Raw genomic sequence first — 18,805 nt, 5'->3', positions numbered from 1 at the left:
TATTTAATCATTCCCTAAATTCTGACTCATAGTCCAAATATGTGGTCTCTGAATTATGACTTACCAATTTCTCCTTACTCAATTTTAGTGGTCCTCTTACTTCTTGCCCCAAAACGGATTCAAATGAACTGAATTTGGTCGATTCATTTGGTGCATCACTGATGGCAAAAAGTACAAACAGAATTCCTTTATTCCAATCATCTGGATCGTCTTGACTATAAGCCCTCAACGTGGTCTTTAATGTCTGATGCCACCTTTCTAGCACTCCCTGCTGTTCTGGATGGTATGCAGTAGATTTGAATTGTTTTATTCCTAAGCTGTCCATAACTTCCATGAATAATTTTGATGTGAAGTTTGACCCTTGATCTGATTGTATCACCGTGGGTAGTCCGTATCTAGTGAAAACTTTGAGTAACTCCTCTTCGATCCTTTTAGCTGTGATATTGCATAATGGAATGGCCTCTGGAAATCTAATGGACACATCTATTATTGTTACCAAATACTGATTCCCACATTTTGTTTTAAGCATCCTATGCAACCAATTAAGACTCTTGTAAAAGGTTCCTCACATGCAGGAAGAGGTATTAAAGGTGCAGGTTTTATTACTGCCTGTGGTTTTACAATTACCTGACATGTATGGCATGTCTGACAAAATTCAACCACATCCTTGTTCAGGCCAGTAAAAATGTTTTTGTATTTTAGCTGAGGTTTTTCTTACCCCTAAGTGACTTCCTACGCGTAATTCATGTGATACCCACAACACCTTCTTTTTACAACCCACTGGCAATACGATTTGATGAACTTCTGCCCATTTCTCATCTGCCTGAATGTATGATGGTCTTCATTTCCTCATTAAGACATCATTTTTAAGATAGCATACTGGATACATCTAGATCCTTTTTCCGTGTATTTTTTTTATTCAATTGGTTTAGTTTTTTTAACTTTCTGCTGTAAGTCAGTTAAGTTCTCTGAACTACAGATATCTGCTTTGTCATTTATCTGCTCCTGGTTTGTCTCAACCATTTGATCAAACAGGATCTCTGCGTACTCCACTTCAACTTCCTTATCTGTACTCTTTGATCTGTCCTGTTTCAACTGGTGACTTTGTGACCGCGTTACCACACAGTCAGGAAAAATCCCAGGATATGCTTCCTGCAATAGTTCAGTTGCCTGAGTTTCCATTGGCATTTCAACCACAGTAAGCAGCACTCCCACCTCTGAACCAACTAAATTATTAGCAAGGGCAAACTGTATTCCTGGAGCTCAGAGTTTGTCCAGTACTCCTACCACAACTTCTCCACTCTTCACTGGAACACTCTTACCTCACTCTACACAATTGAGCACTTTCTGGATTAGTGGTGCTGGAAGAGCACAGCAGTTCAGGCAGCATCCAAGGAGCTTCGAAATCGACGTTTCGGGCAAAAGCCCTTCATCAGGAATAAAGGCAGTGAGCCTGAAGCGTGGAGAGATAAGCTAGAGGAGGGTGGGGGTGGGGAGAAAGTAGAATAGAGTACAATGGGTGAGTGGGGAAGGAGATGAAGGTGATAGGTCAGGGAGGAGAGGGTAGAGTGGATGAGTGGAAAAGGAGATAGACAGGTAGGACAAGTCCGGACAAGTCATGGGGACAGTGCTCTAAACTTCCAGCTCAGTAACTGTCCCCATGACTTGTCCGTACTTGTCCGACCTGCCTATCTCCTTTTCTACTCATCCACTCTACCCTCTCCCCCCTGACCTATCACCTTCATCTCCTTCCCCACTCACCCATTGTACTCTATGCTACTCTCTCCCCACCCCCACCCTCCTCTAGCTTATCTCTCCACGCTTCAGGCTCACTGCCTTTATTCCTGATGAAGGGCTTTTGTCCGAAACGTCGATTTCAAAGCTCCTTGGATGCTGCCTGAACTGCTGTGCTCTTCCAGCACCACTAATCCCAGAATCTGGTTTCCAGCATCTGCAGTCATTGGTTTTACCTCTACAATTGAGCACTTCTTGTCTCAACATGAATTCCCAGTACTAGCACTCCTTCTAGCAATAGTCCTTCAGAAATATATATTGCCTCATCTTTCAACATCAAAGATTGAAAGGATCCTGTATATCCTAATATTGTAACCTCTTTACCTGCTGCTCCCGGCCTATGCGAGTAAACTTTACCTTTGCAAGTATATGGTTTAAGAAGATCTGACACTTCCTCCTTAACCAACATCCGACTAGCTTGTACATTCTGGTGTAGCTTTTTAGCCTCCACTCCACTAAAACTCACTGGCTTATCCTGCTTTCTTACATCTGGATTCCTCGCGCTTTTCCTAACCCACCGACACTGTGATTTCATGTGGCCTACTTTATTGCAGTGAAAACACCGAAGCTTTTTAACTTCTCTTTTCCCTTCAAGTGTTTCCTTTTTACCCTGTGGTAAAGTATTCTTATGATCTTCACCAAGATCTACCTTTCCCTTACCATGTGAGGATTTCTCTTTCCCCAGTTTCTATCCCTCACTGGTTGAAACTGATGTTGGACGCCAAACTTTGATTTATGAACCAACTCATAATCATCAGCAGCCAATCTTGCTGTTTTATTTCTTTGCTCTTCCACATGAGTTCTCACTACCTCAGGAAGTGAATTTTTAAACTCTTCCAAAATAGTTGTCTCTCAAAGAGCGTCATCGGTTTGGTCTATTTTTAATGCCCTTATTCACCAATCAAAATTACTTTGTTTGATACTTTCAAATTCAATGTAGGTTTGACCAGGGTCCCTCCTTAGCTTCCTGAAAAGTTGTTTGTCGGCTTCTGGCACAAGCTCATATGCACTTAAGAGGGCTTTCTTCATCACCTTATACCCTCAATACCTCCTCTGATGGTGATGCAAATACCTCACTAGCTCTACCTACAAGTTTTGTTTGGATCAGCAAAGCCCACATAGTCACTGGCCATTGCATTTGTTTAGCCACCTTTCCAAATGAGATGAAAAAGACTTCTACATCCTTCTCATCAAATTTAGACAATGTGTGAATATATAAAGGGTGGCACGTTGGCTCAGTGGTTAGCACTGCTGCCTTACAGTGCCAGGGATCCGATTTGATTCCAGCATCAGGCAACTGTCCGTGTGCAGTTTGCACATTCTCCCTGCATGGGTTTCCTCCAGGTACTCTGGTTTCCTCCCACAGTCCAAAGATATGCAGGTTAGGTGGATGGGCCATGTTAAATTGCCCTTGGTGTTCTCGGATATACATTAGTCTTGGGAAATACAGGATGACTGGATAGAGGGATAGGTCTGGGTGGGATTCTCTTTGGAGGGTCAGTGTGGACTTGTTGGGCCAAATGGCCTTTAGGCATTCTATGGTATTCTATTTTATTCTTTGGTATTTCAACAGATCCTCATCAGGCCTTTGGCTACTGTGGATTTGCTCATCCTCACTCTCTTCCTCATCAAGCTTACCTTTAGCCTTCATCTCCATCCTTTTAAGCTGACGTTCCTGTCTAAGTGCTATTTTCTGAAGTTCAAACTCTCGCTCTTTTGTCTTTTCCTCCCTCTCTTCTTTTTTTTGCTAAAGGGATTCATTGTTTTTCTCTTTCCTCTGTTTTTAATCATAATTCAAACAGTTTCATTTCTGTTGCCCCCCCTCCCCCCCCCCCCACTCAAGCTGCTTCATTTTAATTGAATTGTAGCCATCTCTAAAGATTCTGATGGCGTTTCCATCAAATGTAGATGCTGAGCTATTGCTGTAATTATCTCTCCTCTCCTCATGGAAGGAGGCAGCTCCAACGCCAGCTTGACTGTCAATGCCAGCAACTTTTCCTTGTTCACCTTTTGCAAAACCCCCAAAGTCACATCTTCCAGCCCCAGAAAACCCTTGGTAACTAAAACAGCCATTGCTATCCCATGCACTGTTTAATCCAACCAAAATCAACACCTAGAACAAAAAAAACACTCACACCTTCCACTCACTGCCTTCGAGTCCAACAATCTTCATCCCAGTTTGGAACTATAGAACAAATCCCTCAAAGAGGCCCCCAATCTGTTATGGACCGGGCCAGACCCCCTCAAAACATTTCAAGAAGGTAGCCTCGACCCTGATTTTTCTTGTTGTTTTAAGCCGGTGTGAAGTGGATATTCTGGGAGTGATGCAGCTGGCCCAACCACTCAGTTTTAAACAGTACAAGATTTATTTAGACACAAACAAAAGAAAACCAAATTTAGAATAACGTAACTATTTGAAAAGGCAATCAACTCTGTCACAACTTAATGATGCTGTTCCAAATACTTGCAATGTCCCATAAACACCCCCTTGCCAAAAAAAGTAAATTCAAACACAGATTTTTACAGGAGAGATGTCAGAGAGACAGGGGGGTGGGGTGAGGTGGGGTGGGGGGGGGGGGGGTGGGGAGCAGGATCAGCATGGAGCTGCTTCTTTTGAGTCCTGCAGCTTCTCTAGGTTTCCAGCTAATACTTGACCAGCAGCTGCAAAACGGCCAGACTGCTAAAGCCAAAACAAACCAGAGAAAAGCTGAGTTGGGAGAACTGGTCATTCCCCTTTCATTGTACAAGTGTTTTTTTATTAAATCTAAAATCTTCTTCAAGTGGATAAACCCAGATGTATCGGCATCTCTGTCTTTATGACCACTCTGGGAAAATAACAAGGACAACATAACCTTGTTAAAGGAGCAGCATCATCACACATTCATAGATCAGTTGTTAGTTTTAAATCTGAGAGACAGAAGGTTTAGTTAAGCCAAAGTATTAAGAGCTATGGGCCAAAGACAGCTATATGGAGTTAGGCCACAGATTAGCCATGATCTCATTAAATGCCAGAACAGGTTTGAGGGGCTGAATGGCCTACTCATGTTTCTATATGAAATCTCTTTACCACAGTTTAGGGGAGGCGTTAACTATCTGTTGTTACATGCTGACATCTCCATCAAATTAGCCAAGTGATGTTTCATATGAACGTCTTAAACATTTATACACATTGACTCCTGAAACCCTGATATTTCAACATGCCATTGGTCAAACCATCACTACTTACCCCCCAGGCAGAAGGCGTTGACTGTAAATAGTGTCCATTTTGACTGCAGATCAGATGAATCTCCTTGCAATTCCGATGCTTTTCTTTCGAAGTCCAAACAACCAATCTACCTCCTCCACTTACCCTACTTCCCCAAATGCACACACCTTTAACTGGCAGAGGTGTACTCCTTTATAAAAGCCACAAATAAACTAGCAGCACAGTTAAAAACTTGATGTATCTAGTTCTTCCCTTATCTTTGATGTTATGGCTCTCGTTAGCCTAGAACATAATTTCAACGAGCACCCGAGCTACAAATCTTCTCACAAACTTTGAACATAATTTCAGGTCCTTTGTATGTCAACAACATGCCAAATGTTTTTTGCATGTGATGATGATAAAGAAAACATAACAGAAATGCTCAGAACTTTTCTCTCAAATGCCTGGTTTTAAATTTGCTTCATTAAACGTATTCCATACTGCGCATTAACAGAAAATGATTTTTACTGTTTCAGAACAAAGTCACAGAAAAGGAGATTCGAGGAGGAATTAAATGAGAGAATGATTAGAGCTATTGATGGAATTAATTCACAAAAGTAAGTTTGCATTACAGAAAATAAGTATTGCCTCGAAGGTAAAGGAGATGGACAGATTCATAATTTAAAATTTAGAATTAAACATTGGTGTCAAACAACTTACTGTAAGTCTGTACCTGAGATGGTAAGCGTATCTTTGATAACTGTGTAGAAACTTTAATGCTGCCCACCTCATCATCTCGAATAATGAATTACATGGAAAAGTAAACATTAATGTAAGAAGATGAGAAAGAAACTCATCACGGTGCGGCTAATTCCCAAATATGAGTGCACAATCATATGGCCATTTTCCCACCAGAGAGCACGTTTGCACCATATAGAATCTATCCATCTGAGAACATTTACTTGTCCCTAAAATGAAGGGAGCACCTGAAATATTTTGCCTATGCCATACAAATTATGCAATGGCTGTTGAGATCTGTATTCCTATAAAATCAATCACCATGGAAATTGTTACAGAATTTTGTACTCAGTTGTGCATTGCTTTCTGCCCCCACCATTTTTCTCAAGCTAATGCAGGAATTAAATGGTGCCAGTTGAAGCCAATCTTCCAGTTCCTCTGATTCATAGTTCATTAAGTTCTACTGTGCTTAACAAAACACATTCTTCTGTGTAATTTTGTCTATCTCTGTTCCTGGATTGACTGGCTCCATAAATGCTGTGCGTCTAGTTGGTAGGTGAAATAAGCAAGATATGAAGTCCATGAGGATTAATGAGTTGCTAATAAATGGAAATTTGCAGATTATTTTAATTCTGACTCACAACACAACAGGCAGTATGTTCCAAGGACCAACAGCACCAGTTGTTCTCAGAGCACGAGGCTAATTTGAAAATTGTGGAGGTGTTGTCTGAGATTTTCTGGTCATTAATGTTGAGCAATGGTATATAGCTGTTAGTGAAATTACCATTTTCTGATAAACCACCCATTGTGTGTAGTGTGTAGTGGTTAGAGACCTGACTCAGTGACTGAATTTAATTTGGGGATTGGACTGATGGGAGTGTATATTGAAATGTTTTCTGTTAAGGTTGTGAATTATCTCTGTGCTTATAGATTGCTTTCTGGAAGTACTAGCAGTGTTGAAGCAAGGGAGATAGAGAAAAGGGTTGGTGTGAGGACACTGTCTTGTTTGACACTTGTATTCTCCGAGGTAGGGAATATATTAAGTCTGTTGATAAGGAACATGGCTTGCATGTCATCATGAAGTAGGATGAGAATTGTGACATATTTCTGAGCACAGCCAAATTTGAGGAAGATACTCCATAAACTTTCACGGTTGACAGAACAGAAGGCTCCTACAAGGTTGAAAAGGCTGTGTATAGTAATTGATGTTGTTTCTTGCTTTCTTTGTGGATTGACTGCACAGTAAAGATCTGTGATCCCTCTCAATGGGTAAAAACATACTGTGATTCTGGAAGGAATTCCACAGCCACGTGAAGGAGGCATTTCACAGAAAGCAGGCACAGACTGCAACAACAGAGTCAGCTAAGAATCCTTCCACTATTCTGAAATTCTTCATGAAATTGCTGTTGATGTTTCACCATGTGTTAAACAAGTGCTTCGTTACAAGAAGTTAAAAATCACACAACACCAGGTTATAGTCCAACAGGTTTAATTGGAATCACACTAGCTTTTGGAACGTCGCTCCTTCATCAGGTGGTAGTCTATCACCTCCGACGCTCCGAAAGCTAGTGTGCTTCCAATTAAACCTGTTGGACTATAACCTGGTGTTGTGTGATTTTTAACTTTTGTCAACCCCAGTCCAACACTGGCATCTCCAAATCATGACTTCATTACAAGAAGATAGTGCCAACCAGGTTGTACTACTTCTGCACTGTTGTGCACAAGCCTAGCTGAACAACTTCAAACCAAATACCATTAGAGACTGGGAAAACATGCACCTCCCCTCTGACTGCACAAATACCCTACCTACCCATCAACCCAGAAGCAACAAATAAATCACTTCAGCAAAATATTGCAGAAGTTTCAAATCTGAAATCAAGACAGAAAATTTTGGAAATGCATAGCAGGTCAGGCAGCACCTGTGAAGAGAAACCGTGTTAATGTTTCTGGTTGATAACTATGTTTCACGATGAGGGAAATATAGAAGCATAAGAGGTTTTGAGCTTGGGAAACAGCTAGGTGGAAGCGAATACCAAAGGGGAGGTCTGCAATAGGGTGGCAGTCTGGAGATCACCACATTATTTACTGAAAGGAAAATCATATCTGTTAAATTTATTAGTGCTCTTTGAGAATATAACAAACATGGTGGATATATTAGAACCAACACATGTCATGTAATAGGATTTCCAAAGGCATAAGTTGCCACATAAAATGCTGCTGAACAAGAGCTCATGATGTTGGAGTTAATATATTAGAATGGATGCAGGATTCTCTGACTAATGAAAAACAGCATAAGTTGTTGTTCCTTGGGATAAGCCGGTTATTTTTACAATATGCATTGATGACTTGAATGAAGGGACTGAATGTATTGTAGCTAACTTTTCTGATGTTACAACTAGGTAAAAAAGCATATTATGAGGAGGATGCAAAGAATCTGTAGGGGAATATAGCTTTGCTAAGTGAGTGGGCAATAAAACAATCACAGATGCAGTGTAATGAGGGAAAATGTGAGGATATCCACTTCAATGAGAAAACGTTGCAGATACTGAGAGATCTGGATGTCTTCATAGAGTCAGACAGCTGTACGGCATGGAAACCAACCCTTCATTCATGCCAACCAGATATCCTAAATTAATCTAGTCCCATTTTGCCAGCACTTGGCCTCTAAACCCTTCCTATTCATATATCTATCCAGATGCTGTATACATCTTGTAATTGTACCAGCCTCCATACATACACCACCCTCTGCATGAAGAAGTTCTCCTTCAGTCCCATTTAAACCTTTTCCTCCTCTCACCTTAAACCTATGCCCTCTAGTTTTGGACTCCCCTACCCCAGGGGAAAAACCTTGTCTATTCACCTTATCCATACCCCTCATGATTTTATAAATTTTAATAAAATCATCCTTCAGCCCTAGGCTATTCAGCCTTTCAACAAATCTTAAGCCCTCCAACCCTGGCAACATCCTTGTAAATCTTTTCTGGACTCTTTCAAGTTTCACAACATCCTGTAGCAGGGAGACCAGAATTGAATGCAGTATTCCAAAAGTGGCCTAACCAATGTCCTGTAGAGCCGCAACATGACCTCCCATCTCCTGCAGTCAATGCACTGATCATTAAAGGCAAACGTACCAAACGTCATCTTCTTTATCTTGTCTACCTGTGACTCCATGCATGAATTACAGAATTAAAAATCACACAACACCAGGTTATAGACCAACAGGTTTAATTGGAAGCACTTGCTTTCGGAGCACTGCTCCTTCATCAGATGGTTACCACCTGATGAAGGAGCAGCGCTCCGAAAGCTAGTGATTCCAATTAAACCTGTTGGACTATAATCTGGTGTTGTGTGATTTTTAACTTTGTACACTCCAGTCCAACATGAATCACAGAAAGTTATAATGCAATACAGCAAATAATTATTAAGACAAATGAAATGGGCGGCATGGTGGCACAGTGGTTAGCACTGCTGCCTCACAGCGCCAGAGACCTGGGTTCAATTCCCGCCTCAGGCGACTGACTGTGTGGAGTTTGCACATTTTCCCCGTGTCTGCGTGGGTTTCCTCCGGGTGCTCCGGTTTCCTCCCACAGTCCAAAGATGTGCAGGTCAGGTGAATTGGCCATGCTAAATTGCCCGTAGTGTTAGGTAAGGGGTAGATGTAGGGGTATGGGTGGGTTGCGCTTCGGCAGGGCGGTGTGGACTTGTTGGGCCGAAGGGCCTGTTTCCACACTGTAAGTAATCTAATCTAATCTAAAATGGTCATTACTAAATGGGGAATAAAATATGAAAGCAGGGAAGCCAACTGTACAGAGGATTGTTGAGACAACACCTAATCTACTGTGTAAATGTTTGATCACCTTTTTTTAAGGATGAATATTTTTGCATGAGAGGCAGTTCAGAGAAGCATTGCCAGTTTAATTCCTGTGGAAACAGTGAACAGGTTGTGGCTTACTCATTGGAGGTTAAAAAAAAATGAGAGGTGATCATATTGAAACAAGATGACGAGGTGCTTGACTTGCTGGATGCTGAGATGATGTCTTCCCTTCATTGAATCCCTATAGTGTGGAAACAGGCCCCTTGGCCCAACAAGTCCACACTGACCCTCCGAAGAGTAACCTACCCAGACCCATTCCCCTGTTACTCTACATTTACCCCTGACTAATGCTCCTAACCCACACATCCCTGAACGCTATGGGCAATTTATCATGGCCAATTCACCCAACCTGCACATCTTTGGATTGTGGGTAGAAACCGGAGTGCCCGGAGGAAACCCACACAGACTTAAGAATGTGCAAACTCCACACAGTAACCTAAGGCTGGAATCAAACCTGGGTCCCTGGCGCTGTGAGGCAGCAGTGCTAACCACTGAGCCACCGTGCCACCCTTTTGCAAATATCATCTTGTAACTGAGTCTACAACTAAGAAACATGATTTCAGTATAAAGGGTCTCCCATTTAAGATAGGATTTAGGAGGATTTTGTTCTTTTAGAGGATTTTAATCTTTGGACAACCATATTATTCAACTCTAAGTTAGACAGATTTATGATCTGCAAGGGAGCCAAATGTGTTGGGGGAGTTAGGGTGACAGTCAGATCAGTCATCATGTGACTGAATCCTGAAACAGGCTGGTGAGATCAAACCGGAAGAAAGTGAGGACTGCAGATGCTGGCGATTAGAGTCGAAAGTGTGGTGCTGGAAAAGCACAGCCGGTCAGGCAGCATCCGAGGAGCAGAAGAGTGAATGTTTCAAGCACAAGCTTTTCATCAGGAATGAGGCTAGCCCAGCTCTTCCTGATGAAGAGATTATGCTCAAAATATTGACTCTCCTGCTCCTCAGATGCTACCCTGACTGGCTGTGCTTTTCCGGCACCACACTCTTCGACTAATGAGATCAAATTGCTTATTATTGCTCTTACTTCTTATGTTCAAAACCTAGAAATGCAGGAAACATTGAATGGATCTGGCAGAAGCTGTGGAGAGTGAAATAGGGTTCATATTTTTGGAATCCAAAAGGGACATATTGGTCTCAAAATCCAAAACTTCCTGATTTCAGATATCCAGTGTCTACAATATTTTGCTTATTCTTTAAAATGTTCTTGTACTCATGAGAGACTAAAAAGAGTCTAAAAGATTAAAAAAGACAAAAAGATTAATATTTCCAATTTTTTTATGAACAAAACCATGTCACAGTTAATTAAAATACAGATAATTGGAGGGTGGAACATTAAAGTCACACCATCCCTAGGAAAACATACTGCACAGTGTCTGAAAAGATTCATAAGTATCAGTTTCCCATCTGATTCTCCACTCTCCTTGATGTCACATCAAGTGTGATGGCCTCCCAGCCTGACGTGGTAGACTCTCGGCCCAGCATGGTGATATCACAGTGGCCCAGCATGGTGGTCTTTCAGCCAGGTATGCGGTGATACGTGACAGTCTCTCGGCCTGACGTGGACTTCGGGTCTCGAGGTGATTCCACAAAGTGTAGGCCCACCATAGCTAACCGCTTAAGAAAGACAAGGCAAAAGTGAGGCCTGCAGATGCTGGAGATCAGAGTCAAGATTAGAGTGGTGCTGGGAAAACACAGCAGGTTATGTAGCATCTGAGGAGCAGGAAAATCAACATTTTGGGCAGGAGCCCTTCATTAGGAATGAGGCTTGGGAGCCTCTGGGGTGGAGAGATAAATGGGAGAGGGGATGGGGCTGGGGAGAAGGTAGCTAAGAGGAGCTGGGGAGAAGGTACCTCTTTTAGCTAACTTCTCCCAGCCCCACCCCCCTCCCATTTATCTCTCCACCCCAGAGGCTCCCAGCCTCATTCCTGATGAAGAGCTCCTGCCCGAAACATCGATTTTCCTGCTCCTTGGATGCTGCCTGACCTGCTGTGCTTTTCCAGCACCACTCTAATCTTGACTTTAGAAAGACTGTAATGTTTGAACTTTCAGCTTTATTTTCTGCCTCAAACTAAGAAGGTATGCAATGCGTAACTTGTAACCCTATTTCATATGTTTTACACTATGCTATAATCACTGCAATTTTTAACTTTTAACTTTTTTCTTTCTGCATTGTTCTTAAGATTCTTTACCTGGGTACTTGTACTAAAGTGGCGCCTTGTGTGGTGACATTATACGCTTTCATTGTACTCCTGTACTTTAGCACACATGAAAACAAAATCAAATTAAATTAAATCCACCACCCTTTGGCCAGAATTCAGCAGATGCAGATTTAAATAAGGCTCGGCAATTAAATGTCTCCACCTTATCAGCAGAGAACACCTGTATACCTCTCACCTAAATCAGATTTAAATCAGGACTTTATATTTTTTGTATCAGGCACTCAACACTGGAACTAACCACAAGCAAGGGTTCAAAATTCAAGAGCAAAGAAGGCAAATTCATCCTCAAAAGCCCCCAAAAACACTTATCAAATTCAATCACAGAGCAACATTTCAAAGAAATTTGCCTGAATCCATGCAAGTGAAAGATTGTGTCAGAGTTGCTCTTCTAGAAAGATTGCCATGCAAAATGAGTATTCTGATAAGAACTGTGGCCAAGAAAAGTTAGTGGTGCTGGAAGAGCACAGCAGTTCAGGCAGCATCCAACGAGCAGCGAAATCGACATTTCGAGCAAAAGCCCTTCATCAGGAATAAAGGCAGTGAGCCTGAAGCGTGGAGAGACTCTCCCCACCCCCACCCTCCTCCAGCTTATCTCTCCACGCTTCAGGCTCACTGCCTTTATTCCTGATGAAGGGCTTTTGCCCGAAACGTCAATTTCGCTGCTCGTTGGATGCTGCCTGAACTGCTGTGCTCTTCCAGCACCACTAATCCAGTATTTGCTTTCCAGCATCTGCAGTCATTGTTTTTACCTCCAAGAAAAGTTAGACTACAAGGTAGGATGGCATTTAATTGGGTGTGTTGTGCAATTTACAACGTTCTCAAATGTAATTCTAATGCACCTCCAACCTACCTAGTTTTAATGGAAGGGGTACAGGTAGTCAATTTCCTCCCAAAAGGCGGGTTTATCATTTGAATTTTAAAGTGGCTCTGAAAACCTGCTGCTCACTCACGAACCTATCTAGAGGAAAGAAGCAGCAATGAGCAGTGGGCAAGTGAGTGGCATTTTTCAGCTTGAGACCTGAGTACCAAGCAGCAGCAGTGAGAGAGGCTTCATGTTGAGGAGAGTTGATGTGGAACCAGATGCAAGGAAAGGAGAAGCATCATGACAACAACTGCAGTGGGAAAGATGTAGCAATAGAGTGTATTAGAGAGGTGGCTACCAAGCAGTGATTTTCTAATTCATGAGATGTGGGTGTAGTTGGTTTGGCCAGCATTTATTGCTCATCCCTATTTTCCCAAAGGGCAGTTCAGAGTCAACCACATTGCTGTTGTCATTTCTCAAGAATCAAATGGCCAAACCATTTTAGGACAGCCATTTTCTTCCCTAAAGGACTTTAGTGGCACAGATGGGATTTTCTGACTCACTTAAGACTTAAGGCCATGAAACATAGGAGCTGAGGTAGGCCATCCAGTCTGTTCTACCATTCGAGGACTGATCTGATCATTCTCAACTCTACTTTCCTGCCCTTTCCCTACAACCCTTTTATTCCCATTCTGATTAAAAATCTTCCCCCCACACAGGAAAATAATCTATCTCCATATACTCTTTCAAGTCCCCTAACACTCCGTACTTTTCAGTAACGTCTCCTCTCATTCTTCTGAATTCCAGTGAATATAGACACAACCTACTCAACCTCTGCTCATAAGACAGCCCTGCCATATCCAGTGTCAAACTAGTGAACCTTCTCTGGACCACCTCATATGCCAATACATCATTCCTTAGATAAGGGTCCCAAACACTCTGCACTCAATTTCAGCTGTCATCTGACTGGTGCCTTGTATCGGCAAAACTGGGTACTGCAGATGCTGGAGATTAAAGTCAAGAATAGAGTGGTGCTGGAAAAGCACAGCAGGTCAAAGCAGCATCCGAGGAGCAGGAAAATCAACATTTCGGGCAAAAGCCCTTCATCAGGTGCCTTGTATAGTTTGAGCAAGTTCTCCCTACTTTTATACTTAACTCCATTTGTCTTCCCTTTTGCCCACTGAACTTGGATGCTAGCTTTTTGTAATTTGTGGGTGAGGAATCCCAAATCCATTTCTCGGGTGGCTTTCTGCAGTGTTTCTCCATTAAAATACGATTTAGCTCTACTTCTTCCTGTCACCGTGTATAATTTGACATTTTCCACATTATATTTCATCTGCCAAGATTTTCTCACTCGCTTAATCTGTCAATATCCCTCCTTGAGTCATCCACACCACTTCTTGCCTGTGTTTGTGTCATCGGCAAACTTGGCAACAGTCCATTCATTTCCCACATCTGATCTTGACCATCATTGAAATACTTTGAAGTTGTAGTCATTGTTGTAATGAAAGAAGTGTAAAAAGATATCTGAATTAATTGAGGGGAGTTTAAGGGTAGGGGAGCATAGTCAATTACATGAGGGACCAACTATTCACTGGAAATTTATAAGAAATTTGGAACTACCTTCTCCAAAAAGCAATTAATGATGCATCAATATTCAAGATCAGCTGTTAAATTTAAATCTGAAATTAAGATACTGTACAAAGGATGGTAACTCCCTGGCTAAAATATTCCAGACTTGTGCATGTGTGCTCAAAATTGGTTGTGATTTTGAGTCCACGGAGTGCATGTATGATGGCTATTTTGTATGTGGACCTATATGTGTTTGTTATTTTGAAAGAAAAAAAACACCTGTTAGTAACATGCCTGTTTTTGGCTACAGCAATTAATAAAGGCATTAGTGCTGAGACAGGAAGTGCTGCGATCTAAAAAGCGGTAATCAAAACTAATCAAACAGTAACCCTCAACAAAATCTGCCACAAATTCTAGGACCTCTGCAAAAACATCAAGAAAATTGCTATGCACAGCCAACATCAAATAAAAACCCTGTTTAAGGAAAGTTAGATTGTAAAATTGAATGGAGTTCAATTTGAGTGGGATGTGAAAAGTTAACTAATTCTCAAACCCATAAGCAATAACCCACCTCTGATCTGTCTACTTCTGCTTTAAATGGAGATGAATGCAGGCGCAAGTAGCCCAGGCAACCTACTCCCAATGGAAAAGTGAGTTATTTTAATTTTATAATGAACCGGTGTGCCTTAAGACTTAACCAAATTTTCAGAAGTAACTCTGCTTTTTATCTCAGGCCTCAAGAAATCTACTACTGATGTGGTAGCTGGGGAGGACTGCTCTGTGCAGACATTAAATGCCTGTTCAGCACCTCTTGTCATCAAAGAAGACTTAAGCGTGCTTCAGTGTTTTCCAAGAGAACCACCCATGCTCTCACAGAACCTGACCCATTTTATATCAGGGTACATATTTCCCAGAAAAGCAACTTGAAATGTAAAACAAAATGTCACCCTCAGGAAAAATCAGTTGTCCAATCAAACTTCTTAATTGGTGTAGTCCTTCCCAGAACGCAATGTCATATTTCTGTGAGGACATGTCCTGATTTATTGGAATGCAATGAACATTTTTCAATTAAGATGATTGTTTCAAAGTCTCTCCTGACTTATTCTATTTAATGTCACGCCCAATATATTTTATGAGCCTCAAAGTCTAACTTGTAGTCTGAAATTCCCTTTTTATTTTATCTTTCACGCATCGCTCAAATTCCTTAGAACTTCCCCACAGATCATTGACATACATCATGAAGATGCTTGCCAGTTTCATTTTATGATACTAGTACAACATTGCTAGGTCTGCTTCAGGTTGAATGCAGTCTATTTTCTGCAAGACTGACCTGTCTGAGAAATAACTCACTGCATCATTCAATCCATAAACACATTTGTTTAATTTCCATAGCTGCCCTACTATATTACCTGCTTCTTTAGGTGGTTTCAAAACTACCTCCCTTTGCAACTTTTTACACTGCAAAGTTGTAGTTTTTATATTGATTGATTTACGTTCCAAGGGAAATGTTTTTAAGAAAGCGAAGAAGACCTTTAAGATCACATTTTGGTATTATACAAATATACTGTAACATCTTGATCACCACATTTCTCCTCCATAGCTCAATGTTAGTTTGGCATATGGCTTATATGTCCCATCAGGAATCACTTTTCCAGGTGAATTTCCATCTGTGTGATAATCCTAGTTGTTCGCTAACTTTACCTCAATGTGCACACCAATATCTTTACAGTTTTCCAACTATTTCTGTTTGGCAACTTTTATTAACTTAGCTTCTAACATGTTTGTAGCCACTAAAACGTCTTGACCATGGGGGCTTCTACACTTCGTGGTAGTCACACCTTGTTCCATCTCTACTTCATTTAAATATTACTACAAGGTCTTCCTCTCCTTTTGCAAGTTTGCAATTTCTTTCCTAGTGCCACATTCATTTTCACATTCACCTTCAGATTTGTACTGCAATTCCTTGTCTTCCACATCTGTACCCCATTTTGCTAATCCATGGATTTTACCACCTGTCCTTCATTGCAAATTTAACCAATGTTTGTATTTGCCAGTGGTTTGCCCTTCTCTCTTTACACTGGTGTCATCTCTCCTGACATGCATGGCAACTTTCTGGAGTTGTCCTCTGGGGCAAATAGCTTTATCCACAGTTTCTGGACCACGTTTGCCTATATTCAGTCAGCCTTTTATCTGCCATAATCCACTCCTCCAATTTATGTGTATGCTGTGTATATGATCCCTCATAAATTTTTTTGACTTGTTCAGATTCTGTAAGTTTGTAATCATTGCCAATTAACTTTGAGGAATGCACCCAAAAAGTTTGATGGAGTTGCAGGTAAGCTCAAATATTTACTATCACAGAAGTTCAGATGAGAGAGTTGCTCTATAAAACCCTGGGGCATTTACGGCCTCCTAATGGGAGCCCTTTTCCCACAACCCCTCTCCCATTCTCCTTATATTGACATTTTCAGCTCTCTGTGGCCCCTGGTGACCCTCAGAATTGGGTTTTTTTCTTTGAATAGGACATGCTATCAATGCACTCATGTCATAGAGTTATTGCAGTGCACAAAGTGCCCATTCAGTCTATTGAGTTCAGTCAGTTCAGTCAGTATCAATGTTCTCGTTTATATCCATTGCCAGGCTATCCCCCAAGTGCCCATCCAATCTTCTTTTGAAACTATTCAGTGTCTCCATTTCCACCAATCTCTTAGACCCTGAACTTCAAGGTATAACTATCACTGTGTGAAATTAAAAATAAATGTGTTCTTCGCATCCCCTGTATTTTTTGCCAAAACCTTAAATCTATGTACTGTTTGCCAAAGGAGCAGGTTTTCTTTGTCTATCTTATCCAAACATCGCAGAATTTTAAACACTTCTAGGAAATATTCCCTCCCCTCCACCTGGAAGCAGCTGTTGATTCAGATGCTAGGAGGTCAACAAAATACTTAGCACTGCTACACTATTTCTGTAAACTTTTGATGCTCAAAAAACTATGGAAAGCACCATGAAAAAGAACTAGCAGCTAAAAGAAATAAAACCAATAAGTAACTTGTTGGAAGCTGATGTTCCTTTTAAATTTGGGAGTGGGAATGAGAGGGAGGGCTTCCATGGTGTTTAGCATGCATTCAGGTCTGTGATATTAAGTGAGCATGTTGGCTAGAGTATGGCAAAGCTGGTGTTAAATCAGAGTTGCAATGCATACTTCCAACTAAACCACTTATCATGACAGCATCTACCAAGTTTCATTTCAGAAGTGTGCCCACACCATTGATGCAACATTGAAAACCTAAGAGAATAAAGGCTAAGAAAACTAAGGATTATGTCACTTCCTCAATGCAATGAATAAACAGTCACCTTTGCTTCTCTCTCTCTCTTTCCCTTCTGTCATGTTTTCTTACTCTTCTGTTTCAGACGATCTCCCCTTTTTATTCTCAAATTGCAGTCAAGGAGAGAAACTAGCACCATGATCCAGTTATCAACTGTGTTTGATGGGCTGCTTCAGGTGGGGTAGGTGAACAGAGGCAGTGGCACTACAGCACAGTTTGAGGGACTGCAGCATCTTCCAGGCTGTCCAGACAGAACCATGACTATAGTAAATAGACAAGTTAGCGACAATGTCAACAGGATTTGGGATTTCTGAATTCTGGGTGATGGTGTCTAATTCGCAGTCCATATCTCAAGTTTAACCTGTTCAGCTAGCTTGTGGAACCCTTGTCTTTTAACAGAATTTTCCTACAATGCTGAGTCAGCTGGTTGGAGATTAATGGAAACAGAAGCTGGGAATGTCAGTCTGCTAATTAAACAGCTGTTAGGACTTTTTTTTGTTAACTTCTTAAAATTCACTTGAATTGGCTGTTTCTGTCATTGCCTTTCAATAATGTTACACACTGCACTAACCAGTGTCCTAAATGGAGAGATTTGTCAGAAGTTAGAGCTTCAGCACCAGATAAAAGTTGTATTCTAGGATTATCTTCTGCTTACTTAATATATTAGTGTCTTAGTTTGGATCAGTTTATGCATTTATTGAGAGTCAATTCCAGATGGCAATATCTACTTTATTTTAAATAAGCTAACACTTGTTTGAGAATTGATACAACAATTTATTGAAGATATGTTTGTTTTACAGACAGTGGCTAAAATCTGATGACATTAAAAGAATTTCCCTTTTCTTTCACAATCAAGAATTAGAGAAAGAGGTAAGAGTCACTTTTTATTAAAATATCGGTGTAAAGTATTTGGGATGAAATTCAATAAGCTAAATACGGGTTTGGAGTTTCTGTATATAACTGACGCCTATTTATTACATCATAGGCAATATATTATACTCCTAGCATTTTAAATAATTTCTGCATTGTTTGTGAAGTGAATGCAACAATTTTGGGGCCATCATTCTTTGTGGCAAGTGCCATTTAAAGGCAGCCTCAGTATCTTAAAAGGGAGATGCACTAAGTCCTTTTTGAATTGGATCTGGACTATGATGTATTGAAAAAATGACAGCTTGAATGAAAGTTTTTTGATGTTTCACTGGGAGCATTAATGCAGGAATTGGAGAGAGGAGAGACATCTGGATCAGTGGTGAGATAATGGGGGAGGTTAGGTAGCAGG

The 18,805-nt window shown here is 41.0% G+C and overlaps 1 protein-coding gene across 6 annotated transcripts in view; it reads left to right on the top strand.

Annotated features, from left to right (window-relative positions):
- Positions 1 to 18,805, top strand: part of adcy2b (adenylate cyclase 2b (brain)) — a 617,126-nt gene that overhangs the window by 517,179 nt on the left and 81,142 nt on the right. For all 6 annotated transcript variants that reach the window (XM_072575141.1, XM_072575137.1, XM_072575136.1 and 3 more), the window contains exons 13-14: positions 5,515 to 5,595; positions 18,327 to 18,396. In XM_072575141.1, the coding sequence (XP_072431242.1) occupies positions 5,515 to 5,595; positions 18,327 to 18,396 (151 nt within the window). The remainder of the gene's footprint in view (positions 1 to 5,514; positions 5,596 to 18,326; positions 18,397 to 18,805) is intronic.

This window comes from Chiloscyllium punctatum, chromosome 8, assembly GCF_047496795.1.
Source record: "Chiloscyllium punctatum isolate Juve2018m chromosome 8, sChiPun1.3, whole genome shotgun sequence".
Classification (NCBI taxonomy): domain Eukaryota; kingdom Metazoa; phylum Chordata; class Chondrichthyes; order Orectolobiformes; family Hemiscylliidae; genus Chiloscyllium; species Chiloscyllium punctatum.
Note: the sequence above shows the minus strand (reverse complement) of the source record. Positions and strands in the feature narration are given on the sequence as shown.